Below are 21999 nucleotides of genomic sequence, written 5' to 3'. Positions count from 1 at the left end.
TAGGGAAATATCTTTAGTTTGTACTCTATTTCTAAGGTGATTGTCTTATTGGAATTAAAGGATAATGACAACCATTGAGTAAGAGAATGGCTTCAAGAAATAAACAATAACATCAATAATAAATAATAACAATAAAAGGAAAGAAAGAAAGGAGGTACAGAAGAAGGGAGGGAGAAAAGAAGAAATGAAAGACACAACCACTTAAAATTATCTTTGAGGATGACGTAAAGAAATGAGGTCTGGTGGAAGCAGGGTTAAGTATAAGCATAGTAGGGACCCTTTGCTGCACTTTTGTCTTGGGCCTGGACAATGAGAAATGGTGGGACCTGTAAGGGCATCACAGAGTGATCAGGGTTAAAAGAAAACAGAGTCAAAAGCTGAGTAGGTGCCAGGTCTATAGGGATCCCATAAAGATGGGTGGGTACTTACTTTGGAGAAGAGCCAAATCTGCCAGCCAGTGTGTTTCTTTTGTTATTTTTCAGTTTAAGTATACTCTTAAGAAATGCTAATGTCTAGTCTCTATTCAGTGAGGAATTAAAGAATAGGTTTTATGCCCATGCTTTGGATGACATAGGGTAAGGGAGAGAAATACATGTTCAAATCAGCCTAGAAATGACACACACCTAGGAATTTGAACACATTATCTATGGTATGTATACCACAGGCTTATGATTAGGGTACTGCAAATGCACAGAAATAAGGATGGAGTAGATTGTTTAGAACTGGTGTTAGATACCAATGAATCCATAGAAGTGGTCTAGGTTTATGTGACTTTATGTGATCTGCATTTTTGTTATTCATCAGATAATATTTGATCACACTGATGTGATATAAAGTCATACCTATTTGCAGTTATGAGAGCCTACACAATTTAAGTTACATGAAGATGATAGGTAATACTACACAATTTGTCATTTACATGAATATGTGTTGCTGTGTGTGTATATACATACATATATAATAACATAAATTTGTATGTTGAAATCTGAACTCTAATACCTCAGAATGGGATTTTATTTGGAGTTAGGGTATTTAATGAGGTATGTAGTTAAAATGAGGACTTTTAAAATTGGCCTTAATACAATATGACTGGTGTTCTTATAAGAAGAAGAGATCAGGACACAAAAATATACAGAGGAAATACAATATGAAGACAGAGGAGAAGATGGGCCTCTGCAAACCAAGGAGAGAGGCCTCAGAAGAAATCAACGTTACCAACACCTTGATCTGGGAATTCTATCCTCTCCAGATTTGTGAGAAAATAAATTTCTCTTGTTTAAGTCATGCTGTATCTGGTATTTTGTTATTGTAGCCCTAGAAAACTAATATAATCGATATCAGCATATATGTATATATGTGTATACATGTATATGTGTGTGGTGTGTATAAACTTAGTAAGAAGCATATGGATGGTGCAGTTTTTCTACATGTGTAAAAAGAGCATAGATAGAAAGTTGACTATGATCTTTACTTGAAAATGTTCAATAAAAATGGAAAAGCACTAAATAAACTAAAACAAAAAAATGATATCGAGTCACTGAATATCAGTCTTAATTTTTTCCACTTAATGTTTAGTGTGAAAAATACATTATATACCAATTTTTCCCAAACACCCTTTTGATGGCCTCTTTTACATCTTTGTTCCTCAAACTGTAGATGATGGGATTCAGCATGGGAATCACAATGGTGTAAAATATCGACACTATCATGTCATATTCCAAAGCATAGCTGGAACTGGGTCGCACGTACATGAAGAGGATTGTCCCATGGTAAATTGCCACTCCAGTTAGGTGAGAGCCACAGGTAGAGAAGACTTTTCGTCTCCCTTCAGCAGAATGCATCTTGAGAATAGCCAACAGAATGCAGCCATAGGAGATCAACACAATGAGGATGGTGACTATTTCAATGGAGCCCACAAAGTAGAAGAGAAGAAGCTGGTTTACATAAGTATCAGAACTAGAAATAGCAAGGAGAGGAGGGATATCACAAAAGAAATGTCGAATTTCATTGGACCCACAGAAGGAAAGGCTAAAAGTGGCTACCGTGTGTAACGTAGAATGTAGAATTCCACCAACATAGGAAGCAATGATGAGTGGCACGTAGACTCTGGGTGACATGTTCAGTGCATACAGGAGAGGGTTATAGATGGCTACATAGCGATCATAAGCCATTGCCGCCAAGAGAAAACATTCTGTGGTCCCTAAAGTAACAGCAAGAAACATCTGTGCTGCACATCCACGGAATGAAATGACTTTGTTCTTTGACATGAAATCTACTAACATATTTGGGGTAATAACTGAGGAAACACAGGCATCCACGGAAGACAAAACACTCAGAAAATAGTACATGGGGTTGTGGAGCCGGGAATCCCCAATGACCAATACAATCAGTCCTAAATTTCCCATGAGAGTAAAGAGGTAGATTGCTAGAAACAGGAAGAAGAAGATGATCTGAAGTTCAAGCTTATCTGTGAAACCCTTTAGCAAAAATATGTTAACTTCAGTGACATTCTTCATGCTGAAATTTCATAAGACAAACTTGAAGATATTTATAAGATTACAATTCATATTACTGTGAAAATAATTAACAATATTGTAACTCAAGGGAATGTGAAGTGTGTCTTTATATTTGTTTCTTGGCAAAGTATAATTTCCAAGCAGTGGATCAGAAGGCAGTGAGAAGATGGTGGGTCAAGGGTTGATTTCACTCACTGTGGAATCAAACGGAAGATATATGTGTTCACTCAGAGGTTGAACTCAGGTCATTTCTAAAACCACCAGGTCAACTGGTCAATTTACCGCTGAATTCTATTATCTGACTTAATTTTAATTTGTAATATTAAATAACATTAAAACACCAAATAAGTGGCAAAGAAAACATTGTTTTTGATATCCAAACATGAGAATATGTATCAGTGGACAGAGGACAGGAATAAAATGTCAAAAATCTAGATTTTACAGCAATTGTGGAAAATGACTTGCTATAACTGACTCACTTGTAGAATATGAAAATTGATGTTTTTAAAAACACTGGAGTATACATTGAAAGAAAAATGTAATATTGAATCCTTAATGTAATTTCAAATATAGAATATGCTGAATTAGGTTATTTTTACAGAACAGTAGCTTTCTGTATTGTATCATTTTATAAGCTAATTTCTAAACATTTTTAGCTCCCCTAGGTTTTATTGGGATTATCTGAATAGAAATAATCAAGATTTGGGAGGGAAGATGGACCATGGGAATTATATGGTAGCTTATGTTTCATTCAAATTTCTTTCTTAAATATTTGCTTTTTTATATTATCTTTTTGTGGTTAAATAGTTGGCCATTTTTATTACTTTTGGAAATATAAATTCTTGATTGTGTGTGTGTATATATATATATATATATATGTTTTTCAGTTACCCAAATCTCTGATGCGGTTGATAAAATTATCCTAAAAAAGATATGACTTTTCTTTAAAGATGTTATATGTGTTTAGCCACTGTTGATTGTAGCTTCAGTGAAATAACAGCTAGATAACTATTAACTGAGTCACAATTAAAATAGATTATAATGTATAGTAATTAAAATTATAATATATAATAAATTTTCAGAATAAGACATTCAGTATTATACCATATAAGTGAATTTAGAATATTTGCAAAGTTATAGTTCATTTTGTTAACGAGTACATAAATATGTAGTTAACCAATGACAACCTGTAGGTAGGCCTTACCATTAATAAAGAAGATAACTCGGTAAGATCAGGACCAGGTTTAATAGGAAGGGGAAAGGGTTTGCAAAGAGTTTCACTTTTATATAATATGAATTTCTATGGTAAAAGTAAATCAAAGAGAGAATATTGTGAATAAGCAAAGTCAATTATATTCTTATATAATATTTATTAATATTATGAAAAATAATTATATTTTAGAAAATACATAGTTTATGTTATTAATCAGAGTTCTTAAGGTTAGTAGAATTTCCTTTGTTAAGTATATTTTTTTAACAGTTGAATAATTTGCAAATACAAACTAGTGTGACTATACCAAATTTGAAACTTTTATAAAACAAAAACTATTAATATCATAATCAAGTTAAAAGGTAATTGTGTTATTGCATATAATAGACATTGTTATATGATTGAGAATACATATAAATTATAAAGGCAAAATATAAAATTGGGCATTTCACTAAAAAAGAAGCATAAATAATTAAGCAATGAAATTATATTTAAAATCATTTTCATTTAAATGATTTATTGAGGTACCTAACTATCTTGGATAGTTTATATAAATGAAATCATACTACATATGACCATTGTGTCTTCCTTCTTTTACTTAGGATAATGTTTTCAAGATGTATACTTATTGTAGCATATGTGAGTATTTCATTATTTTTATAAGTAAAATATTCCGTTGTATGCATATACCAAAATTTGTTTATTCATTAATTTGTTGAAGGACATTTAAGTTCATTCCACTTTTTGGCTATTTTAAGTAGTACTACAGGTACATATGACTTGTTTGATTGCCTGTTTGAAAATCTTTAGATTATATATTTAGAAGTGGAATTGTAAGGTACTATAGTAATTCTAAGTTTAACTTTTTGAGGAACAACCAAACTGTATTCCACAGTAGCTGAACCCTTTTACATTTTAAATTTCCACCAGCAATGAATAAAAGTATCAATTGCTCTATGTCTTTGCCAACACTTATTTTATATATATATATATATATATATATGAGTCTTTTTATTCCCCTCTTAGTATCTGTGAAGTGATATCACTTTGTGGTTTTGATTTACATTTGCCCAGCGACTAAGGATGTTGACCAACTTTTCCTAGGCTATTTGGCCATTTTTATATCTTTTATAGAAATGTCTTTTCAAATCTGTTACCCGTTTTTTAATTGGGTTATTTGACTTTATGCTGTTGTGTTTGTAGAAGTTGTTTATATATCCTGAATATTCAATCTTTATCAAATATATTTGCAGATATATATTTTATTCTATATGTTATCTTTTCACATTTTTGATAATGTACTTTGATACACAAAATATTTTTTTTAATTTTGTTGAAGTTAAATTTACTTTTTTCTTCTGTTACTTGTGCTTTTTGCGTTTTTGTTGCTAAATGCCATGTTTAAGAATGCATTGACAAATGCAAAGGCATGAAGATTTACCCCTGTGTTTTCTTCTAAGAGTTTTATATTAATAGTTTTAGCTCTTATATTTAAGTCATTGATCCATTTTGAGTGAATTTTTATCTATATTGTGAGATAGGGGCCCAACTTTATTATTTTGCTTGCAGATATCCACTTGTTCCAGTACTCTGAATTCATTTTAATCAGTATTCAAACTAACCACAATGATATTTCATTGCTTCCTTTGATTTAGCAAAATTTGGCTTGTCTGGCAATATTAAAAGCTGCAATAGATGTGATTAAATAAATACCTTCACATTCTTCCTAGGAATATAGATTGGTGCCTCCAATAGTAAAACATTTTTGCTGCATCTAGTGGACTTGAAAATATACCATACGACTTGATAATTTCCATGTATGATCCAAGTATTTAGACTAGATGCATTATTGTATGTGAGGAAAATGAAAAATAAAAATATATGAATTCCATTAATTTTTGTAAGAGAGAAGATTCAAAAGCAACTGAAATTCTCACTAGTTTAAATGCATGAACCAAATCTGTAGTATAATTAAATCTTGAAATATTATGGTTAAGCGAGGGGAAGAATAAGCCAGTCAAAAATGATGTAGACATCACAAATCTACTTTGGAAATGTTAAAGTTACATAAAAATAAATTTTATATAGGTGAATGTATGTGTGTATATATAAATTTTATTTATCCAATAACATAACAGTAAAGGCACTTTTTAAAAAAGATTTGAAAAAATGTAAAATGTGATCATCAATGTTGGCTGCCCCTAGAAGGGGTAGAGGGAATGGGAATAGGAGAGGATGGAGCAATGGAAATTTAGTTTATATGTAACAATATATTACTTTAAAATAATGAAGCGTATTTGACAAAACTGTTGCTTAATGTGGATGATGGAAATAGAGTGTCTACAATGTCATTTTCTGCATTTCTCTGTGTGTGTTTGTGTGTATATGGGTGTGTTTCATGATCCAGTAATGGTCCAACCCTTAGAGTTTTGACTGCTGGACCAAAGTAAGTTATGTAGATGAGGTACAAGCAGAATCAAAAGAAATAAAATACAACTTTGATGGACACAACTAAATCTATCTATTTTTAATGTCATTAGGAGTCATAAGAAAAAGGTCAGCCCCAGAACAATTCTTGCTATCAGTTCAATGCTATATCTGGTTCATAATAAAGTAGCACAGGAGTTAGAATCTGAAATTATGTGCTCATCACTCAGCTTCATGATTAAAATACATGTGTGATGTTAGGATTTCTCCCCAAAGATTTTCCTCTTTAAAATATCCATATATTTGACATATCAAGCGACCCAATGATATACAGCCAGACAGAATAAATAAATGTGTAAAAAATACATATACAAAGGATTTTCTTTTACATGCCAATTTTGCTTATAAATTTAAGATGGCCATATAATTTGATTTTTGTCATCAGATACATGTGTTTTTTGATTAGCAAATATTGGGTTACAAAATTAATATAACTTAATAATTTGTACATAATATAACCAAAACCTTTAGCCAGATATTTTATTTTTAGCTACATATAATTAATATATTTATTTTGTGATTATTAATGTAGCCTCAAACACTATCCTATCAGGATTAAATCCATTGAATTCTCAATTTAATATTTTAATTGTGATTTTTTTCCTCTGCCCATTCTTTATGTCCCTGGATTATTCTTTATATAATAAAATAAATAAATTTAGTAATTAGTTTGATCTTTTAATACCAAAAGTACATACACAGTTTACCACAATTCCATTTACTACATTAAAGTGGACTTAATTTTGCTTTGGGTAAATGAAATAGTGTAAGACTATGAGGTTAAGCACTTCAGCTAAATTCCTCTTGAAATCAGCATTTCTACTAGATGCCAAAAGAGTTATACTGTGTGTGATTTAGTCAATTTTAGAACATACTGAAAGTTCTCAGAGTGACAAAGAGGAAATGACTATGATTCTTGATGTATTTAATAATACAAGATTAATTTTATTAATATACAGCCACATGTATAAATACAAATTTAATAAGAGACAGAAAATTCCAAACATCTTGGGTTTGACATTGAAAGACTAAGATTGCTAAAGGGAAGAGAAATAGCCATTTATTGAGCACTTGCTATGGGAATAGACTTTTGTGTATATTATATTATTTTATCTTTGTAGCAACTCCCACAGCTTATAAGTAGCAGAGGCAAGATTCAATTGCATTTTCCCATCATAATTCATACACTCTTCACCTTTTTACACTGTCTCCTGTTAGACCATTGCTTCATTCTGTAAGTTACATGCCAACTCACACCATCCCCAGTGAAATGAGCCAAAACATGATTTTTGATGTATTTTGATTTTTTTAAAGCATTGTGACTACAGAAACATTAGAAATAAGTAGTAATTTTAAATGAAATCTAGATTACATAGCTAGCAAAACAACTTACAAGAGTTATTGATTGTTTTTCTCATTATATGAAAATAAAAGCCACTTAATAGTTGAATAGGTTGAATGTGTTTTTGACCTCTATCAAGCTGTTCTATCTACTTCTACTGAGAAAATAAAAGCATATGCTCTATTTGGAACATTCTTATCTGTGTCTATGAAAATAAATTCGATTTTTTTAGATTTTCTTCATTGTTTTCTAGGATGTGTTGGTTTTCAATGCTTAGGGAGAACTTTACAGAAATCACATTTTGATGAATACATTTTATTCACCTAAGCAGTAGGCAAAAATTAAAGTGTTTCATATTGTGTATTCAGTAAGCTAAAATATTTAGTACAAAAGACATCTTTGACCTTGATTTTTTAAGTTTTAGTTACTAAAATATTCTGCAAAGGATCTAAAATTTTTTCTTACCTGTGAAACAGCAAATGTAGGCTTAATTACATTATGAATATGGTTCATTTAGATTGTTTATATCCACTTACTTGACTGTTGATGAAACCCACAGGACATACTCCAAAGGGAATACATTTCAATAGGATGGCAATAGGATGATTTACTCAATAATAAAAAAGTAAATGGCTCTGGAAAAAGACCCTGCATGCTGACATTTATTGAATGAATAGAGTTCTTTGACCTCTGGTTTAAAACGATGGCATATAAAAATGTTTTAACATGTTTTAAAATTAAATAAAACATCTTAAGATACGAGACATAAACTTACAATGTAGTGTTGACACTAGGTTGGAACTTAATTTCCTTGAAGCCCAGTTTCCTCATGCTGACAATATAAGCCACTTTATATTGTCATGAGTCAGTGAATTTGGTAAAATATAATAATGTTAAATCATCATATATCCCTGGCAGAATCTAGCAGACAGATTTACCACCCTTCAAACACATTAGACTTTTACTCTGTTCAAATTCTAAGCTACAACTTTTTCAGTGAATAAAATAGAAAATGAATTTTTAAACCCACTGCTAAAAAGAAAGGGCAATTAACTGAGAGAGAATCTCAGCAGAATCAATCTGGAAAATGAAAAAAAGCTTTTACACACTCCGAGTTGCTGGTGAATGAAAACCCCCACCTTTACCCAGGCTCAATGCAGATGTCACGAAGGGACAGTGAAAGACCGAAACAGTGCTCAAGATCCTTGAGGATCCCAGAAACATGCAGCACATACTCTTTTTCAGGAGGTCAGGTCTTCACCTTAAGGAAAAAAAGCTTAGAAGAGAACCACTTTGAAAGGTAAGACCTGTCTAGCTATGAGGCTCAAGAAACTGTGAGAAGAAAGCACTCATGAGTTAAACTTACATCTGAGAGTTAAAATAGCTATAAAATAACATTTTAAGGCCGCAATAAATGCATGAGAGTGATTCCTTCAGGGTGAAACTGGAAAAGCTACCTTGATGTATTACCAGGCTCATATGTGCCTCCTCTTCTGATAGTCAAGATGCTTGCCCAGCACATTTAAACACGAAGGGAGCAAGAGGACCACAGTTAAACTCCGTATGGTGGTATTTAAACTACAAAAGAATGAAAATAATCCAAAAATGTCTTAAAAGCTACTAAAATCTCGGCATAAAATAAAGCCACATAGAATTCAAATGAGTCCAAGTGTGGTAGCTCACGCCTGTAATCCCAGCACTTTGGGAGGCTGAGGTAGGAGGATCGCTTGAGGCTAGGAGTTAAAGACTAGCTTGGGCAACAAAGTAAGACCCCATCTCTACAAAATATTTTTTTAAAAATTAACTGGATGTGGTGGTGCAGCCTGTAGTCCCAGCTACTTGGTAGGCTGAGGTGGGAGGATCACTTGAGCCCAGGAGTTCGAGGTTACAGTGAGCTATGATTGTGCCACTGCACTCCAGCCTGGGTGACAGAGAAAGATCCTCTTTTTAAAAAAAAAAAAAAAAAGAAAGAAAAAATTAAATGAATACTACATGAAATATCCTATTTGAAATATCTCTTACATATTGTAAAATGAAGTGGAAAATAATGATTAAATTTTCAAGAAAATAAAATATATCAGAAATGAGATGACTGGATATCAGGAGTATATAAAAAAGATGATTAATGAAACAAAAAAATCATAAATCAAGAGTAATTTTGTAAAATACAAGAGTGGGTAGTCACTACATAAAACATAAGGAGAGAAAAAAAAAGAAAGAAGAGACTTGAAGCAAAATCAATTTGAAATAAAGAAAGAAAATTAAGAACTTGAGGTAAACTTGCAGATCTAAAAGCAGTATAGTTTTCAAAATGTAAAAAATACATGGCTCACACAAATATAAAATGAACACATAGCAAACATTGATTGTGTCTATAATGGGAAAAATGATAAGATTAAAAGAGCATTTCAGTAACAGTGGTTTATACAGCTTACTACAATGGTAAAAAACAATAAGGTTTTGTTTCTTTTTTAATCATATTGAAGAAAATATATAGAGAAATATACATATGTCATAAATGTACAACTTGATGAATTTTTACAAACTGAACCTACCCTGTAAACAGGACCAAGAACACGAAGCAGAACATTGCTAGCAGCCCCAGTAGCCTAATTTCTTCTGTCTTACATTCAGGATCATCCCTGTAAAGACATCCCCAATTCTGAAGCAATGATAAATTTATCTAATAGCTAGTTTTTTTAAGTCAGGGTTTTGAGATTTAACATAAATACAGATTTAAAAATTATTTATAGTTGTCAGTTATATGAATTTTTATAAACATATACAATTGTGTAGGCAAATTAAGTTACAGAATATTTTCACCACCCTAATAATGTCCTCTCTTATCACTTTGTAGCCCATAATCTCCCTTTACTCACCAGTTGTGGCAACCACAGATGTGTTTTCTGTTGTTACAATTTTGCCTTGTCCGGAATGTGATGTATTCTGGAATCACACTGTATGTAACTTTTTGAGTTTGGCTTCTTCCATTTAGCAAGATTCATTTGAGATCCATCCCTAAACTTGATTATAATATTTTATTTCTAAATGTAACCTAATTATTTTATCCATTTACTAGTTGTTGGATATTGGTTTATTTCACTCAATATTATTCATTTAGGTTTCCTGTGTCTTTTCATGAGTTGGCTGCTCATTTTTTTTTTTTTAGTGCTGAATAATATTCCATTGTCTGTATCACAGGTTATAAATCCATTCACTTACTGAAGGAGATCTTGGTTGCTTCCAAGTTTTGGCAATTATGAACAAAGCTTCTAGAAACATCCATGTGCAGGATTTTGTGTGGGCATAGAGCTCAACCCCTTTGGGTAAATATCAAGTAGCGTGATTACTGGATTATAAGTAAAAGTATGTTTAGCTTTGGAAGAAACCTCCAAACTGCCTTCTGATGTGACTGTACTATTTTGCATTCCCAGCAGCACCAAATGAGAGTTCCTGTTGCCACACATTCTCATCGGCATTTGTTGTCAGTGTTCTGGATTTCGGTCATTCTAATAGGTTTGTAGCAGTATCTCATTATTGTTTTAATTTGCATTTCCCTGATGGCCTATGATGTGGAGCATCTTTTCATATGCTTATCTGCCATTTTGGGAGGTGTCTGTTGAAGTCTTTAACTCATTTTTATTCATGTTGTTTCTTTTCTTATTGTTTAGTTTTAAACAGTTCTTTGTAAATTTTGGATAACAGTCTTTTATCAGATGTATCTTTCACAAATATTTTCTCTCAGTCTCTGCCTTGTTATTTATTCTTCAGACCTTACACATATTTTTCACAATATTTTGAAGAATTTCCTATGCACGTAGCCAGGTACAAGTCTACAGATCAGCAGATTTTTTTGTTGTTGTCCTTTGGATTCCCTTATAGAACATAAAAGGTTAATCTTTAACTCTACCAGATCTCTTATGGTCTAATGTTCAATTGCATAGAATATTATAGTTATCCATATATTTCCATAACACTCCTGTTAATAGTCCATAGTCATGAGTTTAAGGTAAAGTTATGTGTATTCATATCTTATCTCCTCCATTAGACTTCCAATGAGCTTAAATCTATCTCTCATATCCTTTAGAACTAGAGCACTTTAAAAATTTAAATTTATATGATAACCTTTATTAAATGATTATACTTTCTGTCATTGCTAACACTTTCATATTGTCTCATTATGTACAAGTTTACAAGATGTCCAGATAATTCTCAGGTTATATTTCTAATAAGAGGAAACGGGATTTCAGAGACTTTATCAACCAAATTGCACACAGTTGATTAGAATCAGAGCAAAAACTATGTCCTGTATCATTAGATTTCTTTTCCAGTCCTATGCATATGCTTTTCTCATTGAGGGATTATTTTGTACCAGGGGTCAATGCATACTCATGTAATAATTTGTGTCACGTTAATCATTGCTCCAGATCATTTGCTTGTTTAAAGCAGAAAAAAAAAATGCCTTAATAGTTTTCTGTCCCAGAAGGGAATTCATGTGTTTTCTTCTTGGGCATCCCTGTGGATTCAAGAACAGCTCAAGGACCTGGCAAAAGAATTCAAATGAATAATATTTATAGAGTACCTTAATTGAGTGAGCAGTTCATTTCCAAAGGTAAGAGGAAAGGCAATCGCTTATGACCTATTTAGAAGCTATAACGTTGAGTGTAAAACTAACATATATTCCTTAATATGTAAATCTAAGAGAGAGAAGTCTACTTAATTTGAAATTGTATTACAAATTGAATCACATGCCTTTCTGGGAAAATAGATGGGAAAATGTGAAGGATTCCCTACAGGTTTAGGTCAATAGAGCTGAAAATTAGGAATTTGTTTTAATTTATTGATAAAAGACAATAATCAGAATAGGGGCAGTAAAATTAAGGGGTTGTATATACACAACTTAGAAAAATTAGTAAATGGAGAGAAAATTAACTTTCCACCTATCATTGGTTACGTGCTATTTTGGGATAATGTCTCTTTTTACGGAGAGGATAACAAATTTTAAATTAATATCATAGGAAATTGATCTAAAAGCTATTTTAGCTTCTCCTTTTTTTTTTTTTTTTTTTCCTTGATACAAAATTTCACTTTGTCATGCCTGGGAAAGAGTGCCAGGCGACAGCCTAGCTCACAGCAACCTCAATTGCTGGGCTCAAGTGATGATCCTTCTGCCTCAGCCTTCTGAGTAACTGGGACTACAGGTGTGCAACACCACACACAGCTAATTTTTTTACTATTTTTGGTAGAGCTAGCCATGCTTAGGCTGGTCTCAAACTCCTGACCTCAAGGGGTCCTCCAGCCTAGGCCTCCCAGAGAGATAGGATTATAGGCATGAGCCACCACACCTGGCCAACCACCTTCTTTCTCTACAGGTATGATCAGAGGCATCAAAGTTTACCAGAAAATTATTATCAGCAAAAGTATCAGGGAAATTTACTTAAACATTAAACTATTATTTTACTGGCATGCCAACAGCACAGTGCAGTGACAGAGATGCATTTTAACATCAAATGTAGCATGTAACATTGGAATTCACCAGGTATGATCTCATTGGAAAGGCATTTTAATATATATTTTGTCATGTAATATATTTATAATTAAAAGAAGAAATACTTTGCTTATGGTTTATGGCCCATTAATTGCTCAATGCTTTGATGAAAATTAATTTTATAATTCCCTATTTATCTTGTAGTTTAAGACAATTTAAAAGTCATATTTCATATATATGTATCTAATATTATATTTAAAACTTTAATAAAACATTTTAATATATTTCATAAATAAGCACTCTGCAATGAGATCTTGTTTATGTAGTTGAATAAGGCATGGCTGACAATTTTGGTTAATCTTAGTTATTCTTTGGTTCAGAAGGAGAAGTAACATTTCCAAGCTTTCTCTGTCACTAGGTGCTAAATCTGAGATTTTAACACAGGGTTTTAGAGTCCAAGTACAATTTTCTTCACCTTCCACAATTGTCATCTCTCAGATGTATCAGGAAACTAAAGATTAGAACTGTGATGTAGCTGAAATTTCTGCCATGTATGTCAGTCAACATGTACACATATATTTTGTAAAAAATTTCTTTAGTAGACTACCTATTGGTATGTGTTTTTTAAAAAATTGCTCATACATTTTTATTTTCACCATGTTAATCTTATCTGCCTAATTCTCCTTTTTTTCCTCTCTTCAGTAAATATTTGCGTGCAATTCTAATTGATTCTGAAAGGATTGAGAGGAGAAAGAGAGAGAATAAGGAATTTTTAAAACTGAAATATCTTTTTGTGATGCACTGTCTAGGGGATGGACACGTTTGAAGCTCTGACTCGGGGGGGTGTAGGGGCAAGGGCAATATATGTAACCTAAACTTTTGTACCCCCACAATATGCTGAAATAAGAATTAAAAAAAAATTCTCTATCAAAGTGCAACTATCCTTCAAAAATGAAGGTGAAATATAGATACCTCCACAAAAAAATTAATATATGTATATATTATTGATGGTTTTAAAATTTATTTTGCTATTAATAATATAATGACTCAAATGAAACAGGAAATTATTTTAAGATATTTGTGTGCATATGTTCATGAGTAATGTGTGAGTTGTCAATTTACAAAACAATTGGAATTTAGCTTAATTTTTTTTTTTTACTGTAGAATTCTCTGAGGAATAGTTGAGCATTTTTTTTGTTTGTAATCCCACAGTATGAAACTATACTATATACTAAAAAAATCTTCCATGTGAATCTAGGACTTTTCTTTGAAAATGAAGACGTGGCTTTCTTCATCCAAGGTGATTTTCTCATTATCATTTTGATAAATAGATGTTTGAATTTGAGAAAAATGTAGTGCGTTTCATATCAAATACAAACCATTTGTAGATCACTGAATTCAGCTTAGCTTTATGCAGAGCAGATATTTCACTCTTCTAAATAAGTTTTGGTATATGACATGGTGAGGAAAAACAGAAGTCACTATGCTGAAAGCTTGCTTCTAAATATGGTGGATCCACCATTTAATTGTGTTTCAGTAACAGAGGCATTCTATCCAGATGCAGGTGATTTTTTTTTTTTTTTTTTTTTACTTTTCTGTTGTTGCACATTTGTGGCTTGTGTCATGGTTATGTTTTTTTTTTAATTTCAAAATATTAAGAGAGAACAAATGTTTTTGTTATGTGGATATCTTTTATAATGCTTCATTCAGGGATTTAATGTGTCCATCACCTGAATAGTGTTCATTGTACCCAGTAGGTAAGCTTTACCCCTCTCCCCAGTTGATTTCCAATGACCTAAACATTGCTTTGCACCTGTGTGTGTGCCCATTGACTAGCTCCCAATTATTAGTGACCACGTGTGGTGTTTCTTTTTTCCATTCCTGAGATACTTTGCTTAGGATAATGGTCTCCAGTTTTGTCCAAATTGCTGCAAAAGACATTATTTCATTCCTTTTGATAGCTGAGTAGCACTCCATGGTACATATATATCATATTTTCTTAATCCACTCATGAATTAGGGAGCACTTGGGTTGATTACACATATTTGCAATTGTGAATTGTGCTGCAATAAATATTTGAGTACAAGTGTCATTTTGATAAAATGAATTATTTTCCTTTGGGTAGATACCCAGTAGTAAGACTACTGGATGTAATGGTGAGTCTACATCTATTTCTTTGAGAAATATGCATATTGTTTTCTATTTGTACTAATTTACAGTCCCATCAACAGTATATAAGCATTCGTTTCTCTCCGCATTCATGCCGACATGTGTTGTCTTATGACTTTTTAATCATGGCCATTCTGACAGGGATAAGGTGGCATCTCATTGTGGTTTTAATTGAAGTTCCCTGGTGATTAGTGGTGCTGAGCATTTTTCCATATGTTTGTTGGCCATTTGTCTATTTTCTTTTGAATAATTTCTGTTCATGTCTTTTGCCCAGTTTTTAATGTGGTGGTTTGTTTTTTGTTTCTGATTTGTTTGAGTTCTTTGTAGATTCTGAATATTAGCCCTTTATTGAATGTACAGTTTGCAACTATTTTCTCCCTTTTTGCAGGTTGTCTATTTGCTTTGTTGATTGTTTCCTTTGATGTATAGAAGGGTTTTTATTTAATTAAGTCCCATTTATTTGTTTTAGTTGTTGCTGTATTAGCCTTTGGGGTCTTAGTCATAAATTCTTTGCCTGGGCTGATGTCTACAAGAGTTTTTTCCTATATTTTCTTCTAGAATTTTTATGTTTTCATGCCTTATATTTCAGTCTTTTATCCATCTTGACTGAATTTTTGTATATGGTGAGAGATAGTGGACCTGTTTCATTCTTTTGCATGTGGCTGTCCAGTTTTCGCAGTGCTGTTTATTGAATAAGGCTTCCTTTCCCACAGTGTATGTTGTCTGCTTTGTGGAAGATCAGTGTGATTTAATTCTAGGTTCTCTATTCCATTGATCTATATCTCTCCTTTCATACCAGTACCATGCTGTTTTGGTTACTGTAGTCTTGAAGTATAATTTGAAATCTGGTAATGTGATGCCTCAAGATTTGTTCTTTTCACTTAAGATTGCTTTGGTTATTTAAGTTCTATTTTTGGTTTGGTATAGAATAATTTTTTTCTAGATCTGTGAAATATAATATTTGTATTTTGATAGGTGTTGCCTTGAATCTGTAAATCACTTTGGGTAGTTATGGAAATTTTAACAATATTGATTCTACCAATGCATGAGCATGAGATGTTTTTCTATTTGTGTTATCTGTGATTTCGTTCATTAGTGTTTTGCAGTTCTCCTTGTAGAGATCTTTTTTACCTCCTCGGTTAAGTATATTCCTAGGTGTTTTATTTTCTTTGTAGCTAATGTGAATGGTATTGAATCTTTGATTTGACTCTCAGCATGACTGTTATTGGTGTATAGAAATGCTGCTGATTTGTGCATATTGATTTTGTAACCTAAGATTTGCTGAATTTATTTATCAATTCTATGAGTCTTTTGGTGGAGTCTTTAGGATTTTCTAGATATACAAGAGCATATTGTTAGCAAAAGGGTAGAGTTTAACCTCCTCTTTCTTGATTTGGATATGCTTTATTTCCTTGTTTTGCCTGATTGCTCCAGATAGAATTTCCAGTACTATTGATATGTTGAATATGGTGACAATGGGCACCCTTGTGTTGTTCCACTTCTTAGGGGGAATGCTTTCACTTTTCTCCATTCAGTATGATGTTGGCAATGGGTTTGTCATATGTGGCTTTTCTATTTTGAGGTATATTCCTTCCTTGTCTAGTTTGTTGAGGGTTTTTATCATGAAACTCTGCTGGATTTTATCAAATGCTTTTTCTACATGTATTGAGATGATTATATGTTTTGTTTTGTTTTTTGCCTTTGCCTTTGTTTATGTGGTGAATAATGTTTATTGATTTGTATATGTTGAATCACCCTTGCATCCCTGGGATTAAATCTACTTGTTCATGGTGGATTATCTTTCTGATGTGCTGTTGAATTCTGCTTGTTAGTATTTTGTTGAGGATTTCTGCATCTTCATGAATATTAAAAAGATTTAATAGCAAAATAGGTGGTAATAAATTTGAGAGAAAATGAACTGGAAATTAAGCCATTAAAATTTTTAGCAAGATGAATTTAACCAACAATTGAGTGAAATAATTTCTTCAATTTTTTTAAACAGAATATTGCGTCCACTTGGACCCAACTTCTTCATCACTGCCTATCCTTTCTCTGACAAGGATTTCATTTTGCCCTTCAAAGAAACAAATATGAAGATATAATTGGATGAAGACTGTTTATACAGGTTATTACCTTTAGAGCCTATAAACAATAACTGAAATGTCAGGATTGCCTTCAGATACGAATTTATATCTGAAGATTTCATTAGACAATGTGACTGAAGTCACTATGTTTATATTGATGGGCTTCACAGATAATTTTGAGCTGCAAGTCTTTTTGTTTTTATTGTTTTTAGCAATCTATCTTTTTACTGTGATAGGAAATTTGGGACTGGTTACATTGGTCATTGGGGATTCCCAGCTTCACAACCCTATGTACTACTTTCTGAGCGTTTTATCATTCCTGGATGCCTGCTATTCTACAGTTGTTACCCCCAAAATGCTGGTCAATTTCCTGGCAGAGGATAAAGCCATTTCATTTTTTGGGTGTGCAACACAGATGTTTCTCTTTGTTACTTTAGGGACCACAGAATGCTTTCTGTTGGCAGCAATGGCTTATGATCGTTATGTAGCCATCTACAACCCTCTCCTGTATTCAGTGAGCATGTCACCCAGAGTCTATATACCACTCATCATTGCCTCCTATGGTGGTGGAATTTTACATGCTACTATACATACAGTGGCTACTTTTAGGCTCTCCTTCTGTGGGTCCAGTGAAATTAGACATGTCTTTTGTGATATCCCTCCTCTTCTCGCTATTTCCTGTTCTGACACTCACACGAACCAGCTTCTTCTCTTCTACTTTGTGGGTTCCATTGAAATAGTGACTATCCTAATTGTTCTGATCTCCTATGGTTTCATTGTATTGGCAATTCTGAAGATGCATTCTGCCGGAGGAAGACAAAAAGTGTTCTCTACATGTGGCTCTCACCTAACTGGAGTGGTAATTTACCATGGAACAATCCTCTTCATGTATGTGCGACCCAGTTCCAGCTATACTTTGGAGCATGACATGATAGTGTCGATATTTTACACCATTGTGATTCCCATGCTGAATCCTATCATCTACAGTTTGAGGAACAAAGATGTAAAAGAGGCCATGAAAAGACATTTTGAGAGAAATTGTTTCTTTCATACATAGAGTTTTAGAATTGACTAAACCTGAAAATAATGTTGGGTGTCATATGTCCATGGTAAGAATACTTATTATTGAGAATGTACCGAAGGATCAGTGAAAGCAAATAAAAAATATAAATTAGAGAATAACCTATAACTGGCTACTATATATAACTACTCAAAGTTCTGAAAATCTAGCTTGCTTTGATGCTACAATCCTTGTTTCTGTGTCGCCAGATCTTTGCTCATTCCCTAGTACCATCTTTGTCCTCTATTTATGAGGAAGAGACTTGCATTTGTTATCATTCCACAAAGTTTACATCCAATGCACAAGGCCCAGAAAACAGAAGCAATCTCACTTTACTTAAACTCATATCTCCTTCTGCTTTGTTTATTCTGCTTTATTTATTTTTGTTCTAAGATTTGTTTACATGAAGAGTCATTAAAAGTAGCTATTTACTTTCCTTTCAATGAAACTCAGTCTTTTCCCAAAGGAGTGATTGTCCTGTGACTCCACCAGAACAACTGCATGAAAATATAGTAACAAAAACAATGTTTCTTTTAAGAGTTAATTCATAAGTGTGAGTTTGATATCCAAAACAATATTTTTCAGTACCTCACATTGTAATATCTTCTAATCAAGTATGCAAAGAGAACTCATCCATCTGTATTGGAACAAGTAAATGCTGGAGAGCAGAATCTATGTTTAAAATTTCTCTAACAAAGGCAAACGATTATTCAGAGAGACAGCATTGACTACATGGTAGACAAAATTTTGTTTTATAGAAAATCATGCTATTCAAAGCTACAGTACTTTAAGCTATGCTTTTTGTTTTGTGATGTTTTAAGGAGAACTTTCTGGACCAACTGAATAATCTAAATGTTTCTAAGTATTCACCTCTTTTAAAAATCAAACTTTTTTCAGCATTTCAGGATCATTTTTTAGGCTTCAGCCATTCAAATTTGTGTTTGAAAATAGTTAGGAAACTCTTGTGGTCAAGAATGTCCTCTGGTTTATCAATTTTGTTGCTTTTTCAAGTTAACAAAAATAATCACGGTTTGGGAGAGGAAGAAGCAAGCACAAGAAATGAGGAAGATCTCATTTATGCCTAGAAATATCTGATTAATAATATATTTGACAAATGTATCAAAAATTCAACAAATATCAACAAATTTATCAATAATTGATATCCAGTTGACATGCATAAAAATCCCAGTGCCCCCTTTTGATCCTCATCTAGCAGAAACCAAATGGTGGGAATGAGCAGTCTTCCAGGATTTGTTATTTGTATAGGTCAATATAGAAGAATGGTATCTTTAACTCTCAATTTAATAAAACTTCACTATAAATATCTCACCTCAATTATCTTTCCCTCAAAAAGAATTTTTTGTGTTATTCTATCTCCGTGGGGCCTCTTTCTCATCACTTAGCAGTTTTTATTTATTATTTTGTTGTTGTGAATATTTGATTACTATCTAGATCTAACAGTATGCTGACACTACGATTTTCATAAATACAAGTACTGTGTGTGTTTGAATGCAGAATTGTATCTCCAGGGAATAAAAAAGTATCTGAAATGTATGATTTACTTAAAAAAAATTAATAAATGGTGAGTCAATGAAAGAGTTTCATTTGTTATTATGTGCTTAGATTGTTCATTTTGCTTAAATTTATTCAATGTCTTCAGATTTGTTCTTTTCTGTTTATTCATTATCATTCTAACCTATATTTTTCTTTTCCTTTGCAAATCCCTTCCCACTCATCTATTAACTCAATTCTCCCCTCCACAGCCACTAGATCAATTCTTAATTTTTGAAGCTTCTAGTAAGTTTCAGATGGGGGAAATGTTGAGCCTCAGAACACGAAACCTTAAAGTATGGCTCCGTGGCATTCTAAGTATTTTGAACTATAGTTATGTTCCCACCCATATCAACAAATCATGGATATGTTTATTTTTATTGCAGGTTTTCAGTGATTTTTAATTGTGCCGGTATATACATAAAACAATTGGCTGAGAATATGAGCGCCGTCTAGGAAAATGAACACGAAACCTGAAGTAAAAATCAAGCTTATTCTCTTCCTTTAATGTTCAGCTGATAGATCAATATAGTATTTCTCAAAATTGATTCACATTATTATTCTCTGTTTCTTTGCTTGTTTATTTGTTTTAAAGCAGTTTCATAAGCCACACCATTTTACAGATTCTGGTCTATCAGTCCATAAAAGTAAATTTTGAAAATGTGCTATGTTCTATAGACTATACTTTAACAAATACTAGCTTAGAAGGCTATCACAGACTTATCTAATTAAGTTCCTTCTCTACTGTGATTTTTACATTCTGTTGCTTATTTTTAGAAGGGACTTTTAAACTTTATTTTTAATTGACAATTATTGTGCATTTTCATGGGTACATAGTGATGTTTCAATACATATAATGTATAGTGATCAGATCAGGGTAACTAGCATATCCATCATCTCAAAAATTTATAATTTTTCTATGTTGGGATCATTCACTATCCTCCTTCTAGCTGTTTGAAACTATATAATATATTATCGTTACCTATAATCACCCTACAACAGTATAGACCATTAGAACTCATTCCACCTATCTAGCTGTAATTTCATATCCTTAAACAAATCTCTCCCTAGTATTACAATGATGAAACAAGACAGATTCTACATGAGTAAAAGAAAAAAAAGTACATTTTTTTCTAGAAATAGAAACCATATTTAATTCTACCTCTGACACAAGAGGTTTTTAAAATGGAATAAAATCTGTTATAGATGTGCCATATCACTTACTGATGATTAACATTATCAAATATTAGGATTAAAGAAATGACACACAGTGGCCCCTCCCTTATCTGTAGTTTCACTTTCTGAAGTTTCTGTTATCCTTCATCAACCAGAATCTTAAAATATTAAATGAAGAATTCCAGAAATAAACAATTCATAAGTTTTAAATTGTGTGCCATTCTGAGTATTGTTATAATTGTTCTATTTTATTATTAATAGTTATTGTAGTTCATCTTTTGCTGTATCTAATTTATAAATAAATCTTTGTTATAGGTGTATATGTATAGAAAAATATATATATAGGGTTCAGTACTATCTGAGGTTTTAGGCATTCAATGCAGGTCTTGAAATATAATACCCTGAGGATAAGGGAGACTACTATAATATTTTTTCCTCCTTAGTGTGCATCTTGAGAAAATAAAATTTTGAAATTATTGGGTTGTAGAGCTGAAATATCACATTTTAATATATTCTTTTACTTAATTCACCACATATTAATTAAACAGCTATTAGATGACAGTCACTGTGCTTTGAGATGTGCTACAAAGATGAAAACAATATCACCTCCACTTTCACACTACTTAGGGTTAATTGATTCTCTTAAGACTAGAATTTTGTCTCAGCTATTTAATGTTCTGGCATTTGGTAAGCTAATAGGTATAGTGGTCATCCATATATAGTTGATATAGGGGATATGGTTGACCATATTATCCAACAAAAACACATTTAATAACTGCTTGATCAATTGAATTCGTATTTGCCTATATGCTCAATTTGATTTCTGACAATCAACAACTTTTAACTTTTTATTTAGATATTTTCTCTATATTCTTCACCCAGCTTTACTAATGTTAACATCTTGGATAATCACAGT

At 32.3% G+C, this 21999-nt stretch overlaps 2 protein-coding genes across 2 annotated transcripts; one reads left to right on the top strand and one right to left on the bottom strand.

The window, feature by feature from the left end:
- Positions 1–1571: 1571 nt before the first annotated feature.
- On the bottom strand, positions 1572–2636 carry LOC138384958 (olfactory receptor 5T2-like). Its single transcript, XM_069470599.1, has one exon. It carries the CDS (start codon positions 2514–2516, stop codon positions 1572–1574), a length of 945 nt encoding a protein of 314 aa, XP_069326700.1. The 5' UTR covers positions 2517–2636.
- A 14682-nt stretch (positions 2637–17318) lies between these two features.
- On the top strand, positions 17319–18353 carry LOC138384957 (olfactory receptor 5T1-like). The gene is given in 1 exon segment (XM_069470597.1): positions 17319–18353. A coding segment is annotated over 1 exon segment (1035 nt).
- The last annotated feature ends 3646 nt before the right edge of the window (positions 18354–21999 follow it).

The sequence above is a fragment of the Eulemur rufifrons genome, chromosome 6 (assembly GCF_041146395.1).
Source record: "Eulemur rufifrons isolate Redbay chromosome 6, OSU_ERuf_1, whole genome shotgun sequence".
Taxonomy (NCBI): domain Eukaryota; kingdom Metazoa; phylum Chordata; class Mammalia; order Primates; family Lemuridae; genus Eulemur; species Eulemur rufifrons.
This window is presented reverse-complemented; position numbering and strand designations above follow the sequence as displayed.